General features: G+C 50.5%; 1 protein-coding gene across 1 annotated transcript in view; it reads right to left on the bottom strand.

Annotated features, from left to right (window-relative positions):
- CFAP251 (cilia and flagella associated protein 251) overlaps window positions 1–17,055 on the bottom strand; it is a 69,729-nt gene that overhangs the window by 13,735 nt on the left and 38,939 nt on the right. The window contains exons 12-15 of the mRNA XM_060249357.1: window positions 16,539–16,712; window positions 13,109–13,293; window positions 9,957–10,071; window positions 8,592–8,755 (exon numbers count right to left, since the gene is read on the bottom strand). Of these exons, the coding sequence (XP_060105340.1) occupies window positions 8,592–8,755; window positions 9,957–10,071; window positions 13,109–13,293; window positions 16,539–16,712 (638 nt within the window). The remainder of the gene's footprint in view (window positions 1–8,591; window positions 8,756–9,956; window positions 10,072–13,108; window positions 13,294–16,538; window positions 16,713–17,055) is intronic.

The following is a 17,055-nucleotide window of genomic DNA, read 5'->3' as shown; positions in this document are numbered from 1 at the left end:
TAAATGCATTCTCCAAGCCATCAGCTGGCTTGGTTTCAAGAAGTGATATAAAGAGAGAAAATGACTTCTCCAAGCCAGCCAATGGGGCAGTCGGAGCTTGAAGAGCCACACAATACGCGTGAAAGAGCCACGTGTGGCTCCCGAGCCACAGTCTGGCCACCCCTGTTCTAGCTAAATAGGGAGGGGATAGAGGTACAGAGGCAGAGCGTATGCTTTGCCTGCAGAAGGTCCCAGCAGGCTCAATCCGCGGTGCCCCCAGTCACAAGGAGATGTGAAAGATTCTCTACTGGACAGCCGCTGCCAGCCTGAGTAGACAATACTGACCTTGATAGACCAAGGGCATCGTGTACGTTCATCTTCACAAGCGTGGTGAATGGGTTTCACACCAGACTAAAGGTGGAGAAAGTAGAGAAAGAAGTACTTTTCCTCCCTTTCTCACAATACAAGAACTCGTGGGCATTCGATGAAATTGCTGAGCAGACAGGTTAAAACGGATAAAAGGAAGTACTTCTTCACCCAAAGGGTGATTAACATGTGGAATTCACTGCCACAGGAGGTGGTGGCGGCCACAAGTATAGCCACCTTCAAGAGGGGTTTAGATAAAAATATGGAGCACAGGTCCATCAGTGGCTATTAGCCACAGTGTAAGTGTGTATATAACATTTTTTGCCACTGTGTGACACAGAGGGTTGGACTTGATGGGCCGTTGGCCTGATCCAACATGGCTTCTCTTATGTTCTTATGTAGTGGAGATGCAGTGCATTTTTCACTGCGTGAGAAAGCTGTCACGGTGGTGATAGCCAACGGTAACAAATGGGTTAGCCTAAGTCAGGCCGGGGGGGGGGGGTGTCCCACACCTTTCCTGGTGCCTGCAAGTAGTTTTAGAAAGTGGGAGGGACCAGGTGAACTCCCGCCTGCTTCCGATTGCCCAACAGGAGATCTGACTGGCTGTGTAGACAGCTGACCGTTGGTTGGATTCTGTCTCTGAGTCCTCTTTCCTCAGTTTATTTTTAATATCTGTTCCTTTAGTCACCCCCATGGCCTTGGGCTTCCTCTGTGGTTGTGGCTGGCTCTGCCTCCCACGGTGGCCATTTGGATATGGCCAGTAGGGCTGCCAGATCCCTTTGGCCTCCTGCAGGGGATGGGGGGTGGAGTTGCTAGAGCCAGGTTGGGAATGTCCTGAAGATTTGGCGAGGGCAGAGACCTCATGGAACCCCTCCTCCAAAGGATCCATTTTCGCCAGAGGAGCAGATCTCTAGTCTAGAGATGAGCTGTAATCCCAGGGGATCCCCAGGTCCCCCCTCCCCCCCGGAGGCGAAGGGGGTCAGTAAGCCACCAACCTGTGTCAGAATTCCAAAAGTGCCCACAGGCTCAAAAAGGTTGGGGATCCTGCTCTGATGTCTTTCCTGCCCCTCTCTCAACAGACTACTGAAACGCAGTCAGTTAAAGGTGATGTTAGTGGCTTCTAGCAAGTCACTCCTCTCCTTCCTGAGCCCAGGGCTCCGCTGAGCTGGCCTAGGCCTAGGGCTGCCCATCCCCAGGTGGCGAAAAAACACACACTGGGAGAACCACGGAGAGATGAAAAGCAGTACAAAAAACCATGATAGAAATAACGAAATGATAATTAAATCAATTTAGAAGCAATCTTAAACAGCAAGTATCTTCACATTAAGTGATTCAGCACCCATATGCAAACGCACTGTTTTGCAGGGTGATAACAGTCAATGCCATAACAATAATGACACATCAAAGCACTGCAATTTAATTATTTTAGACAGACACACATAAAGTGCTAGTGCAAAAGGTGCTTGTAAGACAGATATCGGGGCAATATTTCGCCACAAGTCTCTTTTCTTGAGAAACTGTCCCCCTAGACTTGTGGCCTGTCCTAAAATAATGAAATAGCAGTGCTTTGATGTGTTATTATTGTTATGGCATTGACTGTTATCACCCTGTAAAACAGTGCGTTTACATATGGGTGTTGAATCACTTAATGTGAAGATATTTGCTATTTAAGATTGCTTCTAAATTGATTTAATTATTGTTTTCTTATTTCTATCGTGGTTTTTTGTACTGCTTTTCATCCCAGGTGGAGACAGGGGATCCCTCAGTTTGGAGGCCCTCCCCCCCACATCATCAGGAAGGGGGACGGGGGGAGGGAAATGTCTGCTGAGCACTCCATTGTTCTCTATTGGGACCGATTCCCATGAAGAATTGATCCGCGGGTATCTGGGGCCCTAGGGGAGTTGTTTTTTGAGGTAGAGGCACCAAATTTGCAGGCATAGCGTCCAGTGCCTCTCTTCAAAACACCTTCCAGTTTGGTGTAATGGTTAAATGCGTGGACTCTTATCTGGGAGAACCAGGTTTGATTCCCCACTCCTCCACTTGCACCTGCTGGAATGGCCGTGGGTCAGCCATAGCTCTGGCAGAGGTTGTCCTTGAAAGGGCAGCTGCTGTGAGAGCCCTCTTCAGCCCCACCCACCTCACAGGGTGTCTGTTGTGGGGGAAGAAGGTATAGGAGATTGTGAGCCACTCTGAGACTCTGATTCAGGAAGAAGGGCGGGGTATAAATCTGCAATTCTTCTTCTTTAAAAAAATTGGACCAGAGGTGCCAAAGAAGGTGACCCCGTCCTTCATGATTTCCAGCGGAGGGAAAGCATTTAAAAGGAGTGCGGTCCCTTTAAATGTAATGGCCGGAACTCCCTTTGGAGTTCAATTATGCTTGTCACACCCTTGCTGCACCCCCAATGTCTCCTGGCTCCACCCCAAAGTCCCCAGATATTTCTTGAATTGGACCTGGCACCCTATCTGGGCCAAGCCCTTGCTTGCAGCTCTGCTCCAGGAGCTTAGCTTTGCCCCTGCCACCATAGACCCAGAGGGGGATGCGGACAGGCTGCTTCCCCACTGCTGGGAGCAAGTCAGACTCCTGTGGGCGGGGCATCGGCAGCCCCCAACACCCACTTCCACCCAGCCTGCAGAGAAGATGGGGCCTGTGCACGTGAGGCCCTCTCCCCGCCCCCCCAACACTTCATACTTTTGTATATAATTAAGTTACACTTGGATGTTAGATATTGTGGAGCCGGAGGAGAGGCCACGGCGAAGAAGCGCCAATTAGCTCATGAAGAGTCTTCCTTCAGAAACAAATTACAGAGGCAGTCCGGGCTGCCTGGACCCCGGCCAACAATGGGCAGGAGAGGATCTTTTCTTTTCTACTGCTCTCATGTAAGGCTTGTGTGTGAGCCAGACTGCCGGCGGATTAAGCTGCATAGACCAAGGTGAGTGTCTGACCAGTGGGCATGAGAGAGAAAGGGAAAGAGACGAAGAATGAATAAAATCAGGACTCTGCTGCTACATTCTCCTTTCCTCTGGACACCCTCACGGATACCCCAGGAGTTGTAAGGGTTTCAGCTCTGGGTTGGGAAATACCTGCCGATTTTGGGGGGGGGGACCTAGAGAGGGTGGGGTTGGAGGAAGGAAGGAAGGAAGGAAGGAAGGAAGGAAGGAAGGAAGGAAGGAAGGAAGGAAGGAAGGAAGGAAGGAAGGAAGATAGATGATGGTGATGATGTTGGATTTATACCTTGCTCTCCACTCTGAATCTCAGAGTCTCAGAGTGGCTCACACTCTCCTTCATCTTCCTCCCCCACAACAGACACCCTGCGAGGTGGGTGGGGCTGAGAGGGCTCTGACAGCAGCTGCCCTTTCAAGGACAACTCCTGCAAGAGCTATGGCTGACCCAAGGCCATTCCAGCAGGTGCAAGTGGAGGAGTGGGGAATCAAACCCTGTTCTCCCAGATAAGAGAGCTCTGGCTGACCCAAGGCCATTCCAGCAGCTGCAAGTGGAGGAGTGGGGAATCAAACCCTGTTCTCCCAGATAAGAGAGCTATGGCTGACCCAAGGCCATTCCAGCAGCTGCAAGTGGAGGAGTGGGGAAACAAACCCGATTCTCCCAGATAAGAGAGCTATGGCTGACCCAAGGCCATTCCAGCAGCTGCAAGTGGAGGAGTGGGGAATCAAACCCGGTTCTCCCAGATAAGAGAGCTCTGGCTGACCCAAGGCCATTCCAGCAGGTGCAAGTGGAGGAGTGGGGAATCAAACCCTGTTCTCCCAGATAAGAGAGCTATGGCTGACCCAAGGCCATTCCAGCAGCTGCAAGTGGAGGAGTGGGGAATCAAACCCGGTTCTCCCAGATAAGAGTATACACACTCAACCACTACACCAAAAAAGAAGGAAGGAAGGAATCCACCCTCCAAAGCAGTAATTTTCTGCAGGCAAACTGATCTCTGTAGTCTCTGTTGGAAGTGACAGTGCTGCCCCCTGCCTCAGCCTCCAGACCTCATGGCAAGAGAGAGTAGAGAGCTAGAGAGGCCCACTGGCCAGGCCTTCCTGTGTTTACTCTTCTTTTGCCACTGTCCCCTTTGAAATGTAGATTGTGTTCTCAAGGACAACTTCCTTCCTACTGTTCTCTCTCTCATGAAGCCGCCTCTTTTTTTGTAGAAAAATAGGTGGTGGAGCTCATCCAGGGATGGTTATGCAGCTGCACCTGCTATTCAATGGACAAGGTAGGTGGGGAGGAGGAGGGGGAACCCTCAGAAAGGTTCAGGGGCTGGGCTCCTGCGAGCTCCTGCTGAATTCAAGGCCTGCTCTGCGCACCCCAAGAGGGACTACACGCCGTCCTCTCTTGGCACCAGGAGTAGGGTTATCAAGTCCAACTCCAGAAATATCTGGGGACTTTGGAGGTGGAGCCAGGAGACTTTGGGGGTGGAGCCAGGAGACACTGGGGTGGAGCTAGGGTGGAGGGGGGGGAAACGGCGCCTGGGAGCGTGGCGAGCCGCCCCGTCTTGGAGCGTGCAACGCCGTTGCGCAGCTGCCGCCTCTTCTCCGCTCGCCGTGGCTGCTCCTCCGAGATGGGCTCAGGCTGGGCCCATCTCAGAGGAGCAGCTGCAGTGGGCGGGGAGGGGGCGGCAGCGGCGCGGCGGCGTCGCCCGCTCCGGGATGGGGCGGCTCACCATGGTCCTTGGCGCCGTTTCTCCCCCTCCCCCCGATTCCGTTGTTTTGGGGAGCGGGGGAAGAGGCTGGAAATCCTGGGGTCCCCCGCCAGGGCGGGAGGGTTGGGAAGCCTAACCAGGAGGCAGATGGCCCTCTGAGCTAGTAAGTTAGTGCTCTGTCCTGTCCTCCCTGTTTTCTATCCCAAAGTGTACTTCTCAAAGAAAGCTAACTTTCCTCTTTTAAACTTGCACTGTGGCTCTGTGTAGTTTCGTAAGCTGAGTAGCCTGGTAAAGAGACACTGCTGTGTTTGGAGCTTTATTTAAGCACTCTGCTAACTAGTGGGGACTGGACTAACTAAACCGGTTAACCCCAACAGTCTCAAGGTCATCTGTAAAAGCAGGAAATCTCCAAGCTCTGCCTGGAGGCTGGTAACCCTAATTCATGGTTAGGACAAACCCCAGGGAGTGACTGCGCCCATTTCCAGCCAGTGTCCGGAAAGTCCCAACGCAGCCCCCAAGGACACCACAGGGTAGCAGAAGATCCCCTGCCCAAAAGCACATGGAACCTGCAGCCCTTTTGGCCACCAATGTCAAGAAACCAGCAAAAAGGTCGCTTCTCTTCTAGGAAATGCAGAAAAGCTCTTGCATTCCTTCTAACAGCAGAAAGCAATGTTTCAGCTTCTCTGAAATGCTGCAGTAAGCATTTCGCAAGGGCATGTTGTGCAATTTTGAGTCGACAAACAAAAGAACTTTGCAGGGAGCTTTCCCTTTTCCTTTCCACGCAACGTGAATCAGAGCAACCAGCCCTGAGAACAGAGGCCTCATTCCTCCTTCAATGGAGTGAGGAAGGGAGCAGTGAGTGACTCACAACAGCTGCTCCAAAGGAGGAGGCTGAAATGGGCTCCTTATTCCCAGTCCCAGCTTCAGCCTCCTCTCCTCTCTTCTCTTGAAGGTGTTTCTGGGCTCCTGCTCTTTTCTACTGCTGCAGACAGACTAACACGGTGACTTCGTCCAGGGCTTTTTCTTGTAGCAGGAACTCTTTTGCATATTAGGCCACACACCCCTGATGTAGCCCAATCCTCCAAGAGTTTACAGGGCTGTTCTTACAGGGCCTACCTTAAGCTCTTGGAGGACTGGATACATCAGGGGGGTGCGGCCTAATATGCAAAGGGGTTCCTGCTACAAAAAAAACCCAGACTTAGTCTATCAGCAATCCATCTTGATCTCTCTCAAAGACCGGCTGGGCAATTTTCCCTCCCAGCAAGGAGATGATGTTCAGGGCTAGTGGCAAGCGGGCCCCTGATAAAGTGGGCCTCCTTAAACATTAGACAATACGTTACAAATGTTAATGTCCTTTTAGTAGCGTGAAAATATAATAGACGTTTCAATATTATTACTGTAATGCAACTAGAAGCTGCATTGTATTTAGGGTTGCCAGCCTCCAAGTGGGGCCTGGAGATCTCCCGCTTTTACAACTGAGCTCCAGCTGGCAGAGATCAGCTCCCCTGAAGAAAAGGCAATCTGGATTTACATTTAGTATCTACTGTATGCTGCCAATATATGTACACTGTAATTGCATATATATATATATATATATATATATATATATATATATATATATATATATATATATATATATATATATATATATATATATAGGCAATCTGGATATAACAAAAGTTTTAATTGTACCTTTTTTCCACCCAAGTACTTTTTGAAAAATTTATTCATTTCTTATAAAAATGAAATGATAGCCTTATAGTTGTGGGTGGGCCCTCTATGTCTCCTGGCCACCAGTATTTTTAGACCCCGTCCACCACTGATCAGGGCCGTTACAATGTTATCCCGTTGGGGGTGGGGGGTGGGGGACACAGTTGCACCCTCTAGGCCTCACAGCGGGGGAGCAGCTTCAGCCTTTCCCTCCATGCCATGTTTGTGCCTGCAAGCTGCCCTGTGAGGCTCCTGTTCGTTCTGGTGCAACCATTACGCTGTGTAGTCTGCATCTCACTTTACCCCAGCACGCTGGCCACACTATCACCTGGCACTGAACAGACTCTGTATCCAATGGGGGTCTGCCTTCTCTGCCAACTGGGATGGCATGAGACGAGTCTTTGCTTTGCAAGACACCCTCGCTGACACTCTGTCAAGAGACATGGTCACCTCTCCAGGACTTTTTGTTTTGGCAGAAAAAGCCCGGCAGGAACTCATTTGCTTATTAGGCCACACCCCCTGATGCCAAGCCAGTCAGAACTGTGTTCCTGCTGGGGGAAAAAGCCCCACATCTCTCTGTCAATCAGCCGGGCAGCTTAAAATTTGGCCATCACATAAATTTAGAGCAAGAGCCTGTTTCCTGATGTGCCGTCCAAGTGTTAAAGAATAACAGGGGGAGAGCTCCATATCAAAAGCTTGCCTCTCTTGTGCTGTTTCCAAGCCCGGATGAAAAGCCTGAGATCTCGCCTTTGAATATCAAAGCAAACTGCTCCAAGATGGGAGGGGTCTGGGGGGGATTCTTGCTCTTCTTTGAGAATTATCTTTTGGATCACATTTCTGGTTGGCTTATGCTGGTTGGGGGGGGGGTCAGTGGTTCAGTTTCCTATAAAGCTAGTTTATAATAATTTGACAAAAGTTTTTTAAGCGTATCCCACTAATACCATCATGAGACAGTTTGGTGTAGTAGTTAAGTGCATGGACTCTTATCTGGGAGAATCGGGTTTGATTCCCCACTCCTCCACTTGCACCTAGTGGAATTCCCTTCGGTTAGCCATAGCTATTGCAGGAGTTGTCCTTGAAAGGGCAGCTGCTGTAAGAGCTCTCTCAGCCCCACCCACCTCACAGAGTGTCTGCTATGGGGGAAGAAGATATAGGAGATTGTAAGCCGCTCTGAGTCTGATCCAGAGAGAAGGGCAGGATATACTTCCAATATCATCACCACCTTCTTCTTCTTCTTCTATAATGGGCCAGGGACCATCTCCTGTCTGCTGCCGCTCTGTCACTTTGAAGATGCTGTAACCTGATTGCCTTCAGGTATGCAAGTGTATGCAGGAAGCCAGATTCTATTATTTTATTGCACCTACACCTTTTGCCTTCTGTTTAAGCCTGAACTGCTTTTTTGATATTTCCGATAAAGCCTGTTGCTATTATTGGTGTGATCTACTGAGTGTGTGAAAGTCCAAACTCAGTTTTAATCAAACAATCAGAAGGAGATTTGGTCTTGGGGGGGGGCAGGTCTGGGGACAAAGATGATGAAGAAGATATTGGATTTATATCCCGCCCTCCACTCCAAATTTCAGAGCCTCAGAGTGGCTCACAATCTCCTTTATCTTCCTCTTCCACAACAGACACCCTGTGAAGTGGGTGGGGCTGAGAGGGCTCTCACAGCAGCTGCCCTTTCAAGGACAACCTCTGCCAGAGCTATGGCTGATCCAAGGCCTTTCCAGCAGGTGCAAGTGGAAGAGTGGGGAATCAAACCTGATTCTCCCAGATAAGAGTCCACGCACCTAACCACTGCACCAAACTGGCTCTCTGGAATCAAATCACTCTTGCAAGGACATGGTGGGTTAGAAACCCCTTGACTGGTGCAAAAGAGAAAGCTCTGCCGTTACTTACTTTAAATTAATGTCCCATTTCATCACAGTCAAGTCGTTGCCCCCGGATGTGAAGAGGTGACAGCCTTCATAGGAACAGACGAAGTCAGAGACCCCCGCTGGGTGGCAAATGAAAGCCGAGGACCTGTGCGGGTTCCCATCAACAGGCAAGATCTGCAGCCCGACCTGGGGAGAGAGGCAGGGAACGGCGTTGCAGTCCCATGAAATTCGTCTGAGCAACCCGCGACCCAGACATGCTGGTCTCAGCTCTGGGAAGGAAATCTCTGCTTTTTATTTTCTCTTGCAGATAAGATGAAGAAGAAACTGCACAGGGCCTCTCTGAAGAATGTAAGTGAGACGGCTTCAGAGGCTTATGGAGAGCAGCAGGCCGGGCGGAATGATTGACTCTCTTGCAGCAGCTTCTCACGGCCCGGTGTCTGTAGCCAGCAAAGGCTAAACTATTACCAGATCCATGCATTTAGCTCCATGGGTGGAGAAATGACCTGCAGCCATTCGTATGTGTGTTTGTGTGTGTGTGAAAGAGAGAGAGAGAGGGGTGGGGAGGGAGAGAGAGAGAGAGAGAGAGAGATTGTGTGCTTGGAAGTCATGATGAACTCCAGTGACCCCTACAGGGGCTTGGACATTTTTCAGAGGTAGCTTTGATATGCCCGCCTCTGCCTCCCACTCCTGGTATTCCAAGGAAGTCTCCCATCCAAGTCCTTCCCAGGGTTAGCCCTGCTTAGCTTCCGAGATCTGACAAGATCAGGCTCACCTGGGCTATCAAGGTCACGTAGGGTTGCCAAGTCCTCTTCGTCCCGGAGCAGGGGACTATTGTGCCATAGAGTTTTCCCTCCCAAGTAACTAGATCGTCTGGGAAAACCATAAGAGTTTTCCCAGGAATGCCTAGAGCGCCCGCTGCGCGCCGGTGCAGTGATGTCACTTCCAGGTGACATCATCGTGCCAGTGACGTAGGGGGAGGTTCCCCCACTGGCCCAATGTGGGGTGGCAGGTTGGGAGCCTCCCGGGCGGGGGAACCCCCACCTGGACCGGGGACTTGGCAGCCCTAAGGTCGGGGCCAGGATTTGCAGACAGGCCTTTTTTTGGTAGCAGGAACTCCTTTGTGCATTAGGCCACAGACCCCTGATGTAGCCAATCCTCCAGGAGCTTACAGGGCTCTTAGTATAGGGTCTACAGTAAGCTCCAGGAGGATTGGGTACATGGGGGCGGGGGGTGGCCTAATATGCAATGGAGTTCCAGCTACAAAAAAAAGGAAAGCCCTGTTTGCAGCCATTCCTAATGTAGCTGCTGCATCCTGCCCCCTCCTCTCTGTCTTTGGGCAGTGGAATAGAAACGACTTCTTGTGCCACCTTAGAAGATCACCCCCTACCTTGTCTGTTGTGATGTAGGCCAGGTAGTGTTTCTCAGGATCGCAGCCCTCTCTGGGTGGGAGGACTTGAATCTTCTCCAGGGGAGAGCCATATGCAGGCCCTAGAACAGTTTTTCTAAAAAGAGAGAGGCAGGAATGGACTGGTAGGAGGTATTGCGGGGAGGCAGGGGTTGGGCTAGATGACCCTGGAGGTCTCCTTCCAACTCTGTGATTCTATGATGGAGGAACTAGATTAATGTTGCCTCAGGATATAGAGATGGTCAGAGCTTAGATCCAGAGGTGTCAAACTCGTTTGTTACAAGGGCCGGATCTGACATAAATGTCGCTTTGTCAGACCAGGCCGTGTAAGTCGTAAAATCTTACGCCACGTACAGGAAGGGTAAACTTTATAAAAGGCAGACAGGCAAACTCATTTAGTTTGAGCTTGCTTGCAGGGAGGACGGGATATAATTTTAACAGAACAAATAAAATTATTGAAATTATTTCTCACTCAAAACACAAACATGCTTAAAACATGAACACTCCTGCAGTATTTCCTTCCTGTATTTCCCTGATGCCCAGCCTCCCTCTGCGACCACCTGTGACACGTGAGCACTGGGACAACATACAGCAGGAGCGGCCAAACCGTGGCTCCCGAAGCCCCTGCAGCCCTCTCAGCCAGCTTGGAGAAAGCATTGCGCTCTTGAAATCTCTTCTCCAAGACAAGCCAGCTTGGAAAAGGCATTTAAAGTTTATTTTATTTTATTACATTTGTATCCTGCCCTCTCCTGATGGGCTCAGGGTGGTTAACAACAGTTAAAAGAAGAAGAAGACTGCAGATTTATACAGATTCAGAGCAGGTTACAATCTCCTCTGTCTTCTCCCCCCACAACAGACATCCTGTGAGGTGGGTGGGGCTGAGAGGGCTCTCCCAGCAGCTGCCCTTTCAAGGACAACCTCTGCCAGAGCTATGGCTGACCCAAGGCCATTCCAGCAGGTGCAAGTGGAGGAGTGGGGAATCAAACCCGGTTCTCCCAGATAAGAGTCCGCACACTTAACCACTAAGAACATAAGAACATAAGTCAAGCCATGTTGGATTAGGCCAATGGCCCATCCAGTCCAACACTCTGTGTCACACAGTGGCCAATATATGTGTGTGTGTGTGTGTATATATACATACATGCATACATATACATACATACATATACATACATACACACACACACACACATATATGTATACACACACACACACACACACATACTGTGGCTAATAGCCACTGATGGACCTCTGCTCCATATTTTTATCCAATCCCCTCTTAAAGCTGGCTATGCTTGTAGCTGCCACCACCTCCTGTGGCAGTGAATTCCACATGTTAATCACCCTTTGGGTGAAGAAGTACTTCCTTTTATCCATTTTAACCTGACTGCTCAGCAATTTCATCGAATGCCCACGAGTTCTTGTACTGTGAGAAAGGGAGAAAAGTCCTTCTTTCTCTACTTTCTCCATCCCATGCATTATCTTGTAAACCTCTATCATGTCATCCCGCAGTCGATGTTTCTCCAAGCTAAAGAGCCCCAAGTGTTTTAACCTTTCTTCATAGGGAAAGTGTTCCAGCCCTTTAATCATTCTAGTTGCCCTTTTCTGGACTTTCTCCAATGCTATATCCTTTTTGAGGTGCGGTGACCAGAACTGCACACAGTACTCCAAATGAGACCGCACCATCGATTTATACAGGGGCATTATGATACTAGCTGATTTGTTTTCAATTCCCTTCTTAATAATTCCCAGCATGGCGTTGGCCTTTTTTTATTGCAATCGCACACTGTCTTGACATTTTCAGAGAGTTCTCTACCACTACACCAAACTGCTAAAATAAAATCACAATAAAATCATTTAAAACATTTCATACAATCTTGTACAATTTAAAGACATTCCAAGTTAAAATTGCTTTTCTTTCCCTCTCTCCCTCCCTCTTACATCAAGCAAATTTGGCCACCCCTGGAATACAGGGACATAATGCACAGCCTCTGTGATCTTGCAATAAAGGCAATGCCCAGTTGCTCACAGACTGGATGGCTTGGCTTAGATGGCTTTAAATGAGGATTAGGCAAACCCCTGGAAGGGGACAGCTGCATCAGTGAGTCCCAGCCACACTGGTGAAGGAAACGTCCAGGTTCAGAGGCTGCATAGCTCTGAAAACAAGAAGTTGCTGGGGGCAACACCAGGGCAGGCCTTGGTCTCGGTGCCGGTACTTGTAAGCCTTCCAGAAGTGGCTGGCTGGCTGCTGCGGGAAAAGAGAGTGTGGGACTAGACAGATCTTTGGTCAGCTTCTTCCAGTGCCAAGCTAATGATACCACTGGAGAGTGCAAGGGCAGCGATTGCTGCTCATGCAAACTCACCTATTGCGTCCAGTTTTGGGCACCACATTCTAAGAAGGATCTAGACAAGCTGGAACGTGTCCAGAGGAAGGCAATGAAGATGGTGAAGGGTCTGGAGACCAAGTCCTATGAAGAAAGGTTGAAGGAGCTGGGCCTGTTTAGCCTGGAGAGGAGGCGGCTTAGAGATGATCTGATCACCATCTCCAAGTACTTGAAGGGCTGTCTTCTAGAGGACAATGTGGAATTGTTTTCTGTGGCCCCAGAAGGTTGGACCAGAACCGGCAGGTTGAAATTGAATCAGACGAGTTTTCAGGTAGACATTAGGAAGAACTTCCCGACAGGTAGAGCGGTTCCACAGTGGAACGGGTTTCCTCCTTCCTTGGAGGCTTTTAAACAGGGGCTAGATGGCCATCTGACAGCCATGCTATTTCTGGGAACTTAGGCAGATCATGAGGAGGGCAGGAAGGGTTGCATCTATGCTTAGTTCTTGTGGTCCTTTCTTACACACCCAGGGAAATGCTGTTCACCACTTAGGGGTCAGGCAGCAATTTTTCTCCAGGCTGGTTTGACTAAGGATCCTGGAGAGATTTTTTGCCATCCTCTGGGCATGGAGCAGGGGTCACTGAGGGTGTGGGGGGAGGTATTTGTGAGTTTCCTGCATTATGCAGGGGGTTGGACTAGATGACCCTGGGGGTCCCTTCCAGCTCTATGATTGGAAGATTCTAAACTGGCACCTCCCCCAAGGCTCCAGGGCTTCAGCAACGGTCTGGCGATGCCCGCTGCCCATGTTACCTGCACATTTTTGTGGTCACGTTATAAATCTTCATTTTGTACTGGTCATTGGCGGTCAGGAAAAAATATTCCTTTGTGAGTTGTGGGTACCAGGTGATGTATTTGGGGACTGCGCTCTGCTCGATCCGGTCCCTTCGAATCGCCACCAAGTCGTCTTTGACGCTGTTCTCCAGGTCATACTCCACCTGCAAACAGACATGCATCAACCTGCTGAGCGAGAAATTTCATCCAGGCTCACAGCTCACCTGATTTTGCTACCGCTGAACGTGTGAATGGATACGGCCGAAAATATGCTGCATTGAGGGTGGGTGGGAAAGTTCTGTCGGTGGCTGCAGCTCTCCCCATTCACACATTAAAGTCATTACTGCATTCTGAAGTCATTGAGCGATGATCAGCTTGGCTGGGTGACCAGCAAAACACCAGCCAAGGCTGGCTGATTTCTAATCTTTCTCCCCATTTATATCAAACTGGAAGGAGGGACACAAAAATCTTCCCCTCCTTATGCCAAGAGCCATTGACATTATTAGATGCTTTCTTTGTAGGTCCTTCCTCCTGGGTTGGTTGGTTCATGTTTGGAGGGGCCTGCGACAGCATTTTTGTTTGGAGGGGCCAGGGAGCCACCTGGGTTGGCCATAGTTTGGTGTAGTGGTTTGGTGTAATTTGGTGTAGTGGTTATGTGTGCAGACCCTTATCTGGGAGAACCGGGTTTGATTCCCCACTCCTCCACTTGCAGCTGCTGGAATGGCCCTGGGTCAGCCATAGCTCTTGTAGGAGTTGTCCTTGAAAAGGCAACTTCTGTGAGAGCTCTCTCGGCCCCACCCACCTCACAGGGTGTCTGTTGTGGGGGAGGAAGGGAAAGGAGATTGTAGGCCTCTCTGAGACTCTGTCCTTGAAAGGGCAGCTTCTGGGAGAGCTCTCTAAGCCCCACCCACCTCACAGGGTGTCTGTTGTCGGGGAGGAAGGGAAAGGAGATTGTAGGCCGCTCTGAGATTCTGTCCTTGAAAGGGCAGCTTCTGGGAGAGCTCTCTCAGCCCCACCCACCTCACAGAGTGTCTGTTGTGGGGGAGGAAGGGAAAGGAGATTGTAGGCCGCTCTGAGACTCTGTCCTTGAAAGGGCAGCTTCTGGGAGAGCTCTCTCAGCCCCACCCACCTCACAGAGTGTCTGTTGTGGGGGAAGAAGGGAAAGGAGATTGTAGGCCTCTCTGAGACTCTGTCCTTGAAAGGGCAGCTTCTGGGAGAGCTCTCTCAGCCCCACCTACCTCACAGGGTGTCTGTTGTGGGGGAGGAAGGGAAAGGAGATTGTAGGCCGCTCTGAGACTCTGTCCTTGAAAGGGCAGCTTCTGGGAGAGCTCTCTCAGCCCCACCCACCTCACAGGGTGTCTGTTGTGGGGGAGGAAGGGAAGGAAATTGTAGGCCACTCTGAGACTCTGTCCTTGAAAGGGCAGCTTCTGGGAGAGCTCTCTCAGCCCCACCCACCTCACAGGGTGTCTGTTGTGGAGGAGGAAGGGAAAGGAGATTGTAGGCCGCTCTGAGACCCTGAATCAGAGAGAAGGACGGGGTATAAATCTGCAGTCTTCTTCTTCCGGGGGGATCCAGCTGCAAGGAGGCTTCTCCCCCCGCCCCAGGCCAATCTGAAGCCCCTACAGCAGCAACGCTGCACTTGTTCAGAGGAGTGGAGAGTGGCGGTAAGCAAAGGGGGCAGATTGGAGGCCCTCCAGTGAAGTGGCCATACTAGGGTTGCCAAGTCGAATTCAAAAAATATCTGGGGACTTTGGGGGTGGAGCCAGGAGACTTTGGGGGTGGAGCCAGGAACAAAGGTGTGACGAGCGTAATTGAACTCCAAAGGGAATTCTGGCCATCACACCTTTTAAATGCCTTCCCTTCCTTGGAAATAATGAAGGATGGAGGCACCTCCTTTTGGGGCTCATAGAATTGGACCTCTTCGTCCAATCTTTTTGAAACTTAGAGGGCAGTTTGGGGGGCAGGCACTGGATGCTATGTTGAAAATTTGGTGCCTCTACCACAAAAAACAGGCCCCCCCCAGAGCCCCAGATGAATTCTCCATTATTTCCTACGAGAATAAGTCTCCATAGGGAACAATGGAATTCCCAGCAGACATTTCCCTCCCCTCCCCCCGCTTCCTGATGCCCCTGAAGCGGGGGGAGGGCCTCCAAACCAGGGGGTCCCCTGCCCCCCTCCCCCCGGGGATTGGCAACCCTTGGCCATACAGATTGGAGGGGGGGTTGAATGGAGTGGCCTGGCCTCCCCTGGGCCCCACTGTAGCTCTGGGCCTGGGTTGGCCACAGGAAGCTAAGCCAGTGATTGGATCCAGCAGGGCAGCCCTTACGGACTGAAGGCAGAGGACACCGAGGGAGACAATACCATTGACAAGACGGGGCAATCGATAAGCAACGTGACAGGATTTGGGCTGCAGAGCCAACCAGAAGTCTACAAAACAGAACTGAAGCAAAGCGTGTTTAGCAGACACGTTAAAACCAGGGGCATCAAACTCATTTGTTATGAGGGCCGGATCTGACATAAATGAGACCTTGTGTCATAGAATGTAATGCCAGGTAGCGGATATATGAACTTTATAGAGAACACAGACAAAGGGAGGGACTGTGGCTCAGTGGCAGAGCATCTGCCGGGTAAGCAGAAGGTCCCAGGTTCAATCCCCGGCATCTCCAACTAAAAAGGATCCAGGCAAATAGGCGTGAAAAATGTCAGCCTGAAACCCTGGAGAGCCGCTGCCAGTCTGAGTAGACAAGACTGACTTTGATGGGCCCAGGAGGGTCTGATTCAGTAGAAGGCAGCTTCATATGTTCAAACATGATTAAAGATTTTTTAAAAATAAAAATAAAACATGCTTAAAACAGTAGCACTCATTGGTCTTAAAGGTGCTTTCTTTGTATCTCTCCCAAGAGATCCAGGAAACTGGGCAAGGGAAGCTATGGCTCTTTCCTTCCTTCCCAGGGAGAGGAAGAGGGGGAGGAGCCTCAGCCAATAGAAGTAAGAGAGGCTTGGCTCAGAGCTCAGCAGTGCAATTGAGAGAGCCTGGCAAAGCAAGCTATCCCTCCCCCCTTCCTCTCCAAGGGAGGAGCCTCAGCCAATGGAGAAAACAGAGGCTTTGCTCTGTAGCTCCTGTGTGATTGAGCAAGCCTGGCAAAGCAAGCTGTGATGCAGAAGGAAGCAAGAGAAGGGAAGAAGGAAGCAGGTGACAGTGAGTTGCTCAGGGGACTGATAGGAGCCCTCCGGGGGCCTGATTTGGCCCCCGGCTGCATGTTTGACACCCCAGCATTAAATGATGCAAAATCACACAATGGCATCCAACCCACGGCAAGCTATACACCGTACTGCAGACCGCAGTTCCCAGCAATTCATCCAAGTAACACTGAGTTCTTCGACTTTGCACCTGGGGTGGGTGACCTACCAAAAGCCGGTCCTCTCCCAGGCTTAAGAGCCGGGGCTTGTCGCTGTCCAAGTGCACTCCAAAGAGGATGGTGCGGATGGGCTTGTAATGGGAACGGAGGGCGGCCAGGCGCTCCCAGACTTCCTTATCCTCTTCGATGACTTGCTTATAAAGGGCTACTGACATGTTGTCATCCTGAAAGGCAATTTTAAAAAAAATGAAAACTCACTCGGCATTGGTGAATTTGAGCCAGCATGGGTGTCGCAAGGAACGGTGAGGGAGAAAATGACTTGATATGTTCCATCTCCCACACCCACCCCAGGATTCCACACAGCAGCGGGTGCCTGAGAGGCCCAATTTTCCAGTCTCCATCTGTGCTCTCTCCCCACATTTAATGCTGACCACTTTATTCCTTCTGAAAGACGCTCAGTCTCAACAGGCTGTGCTGTTTCCTCCACCGCTGCTTTTTGGTTACACGTCTTCTGCATTCTTGAGAGGTCCTTCAAGTGTTTATAAACCTCTCACTCCGGGGTGTCAA

Source organism: Heteronotia binoei, chromosome 11, assembly GCF_032191835.1.
Source record: "Heteronotia binoei isolate CCM8104 ecotype False Entrance Well chromosome 11, APGP_CSIRO_Hbin_v1, whole genome shotgun sequence".
Lineage (NCBI taxonomy): Eukaryota > Metazoa > Chordata > Lepidosauria > Squamata > Gekkonidae > Heteronotia > Heteronotia binoei.
The sequence above is the reverse complement of the archived record's forward strand: the minus strand, read 5'-3'. Positions and strand labels throughout refer to the sequence as shown.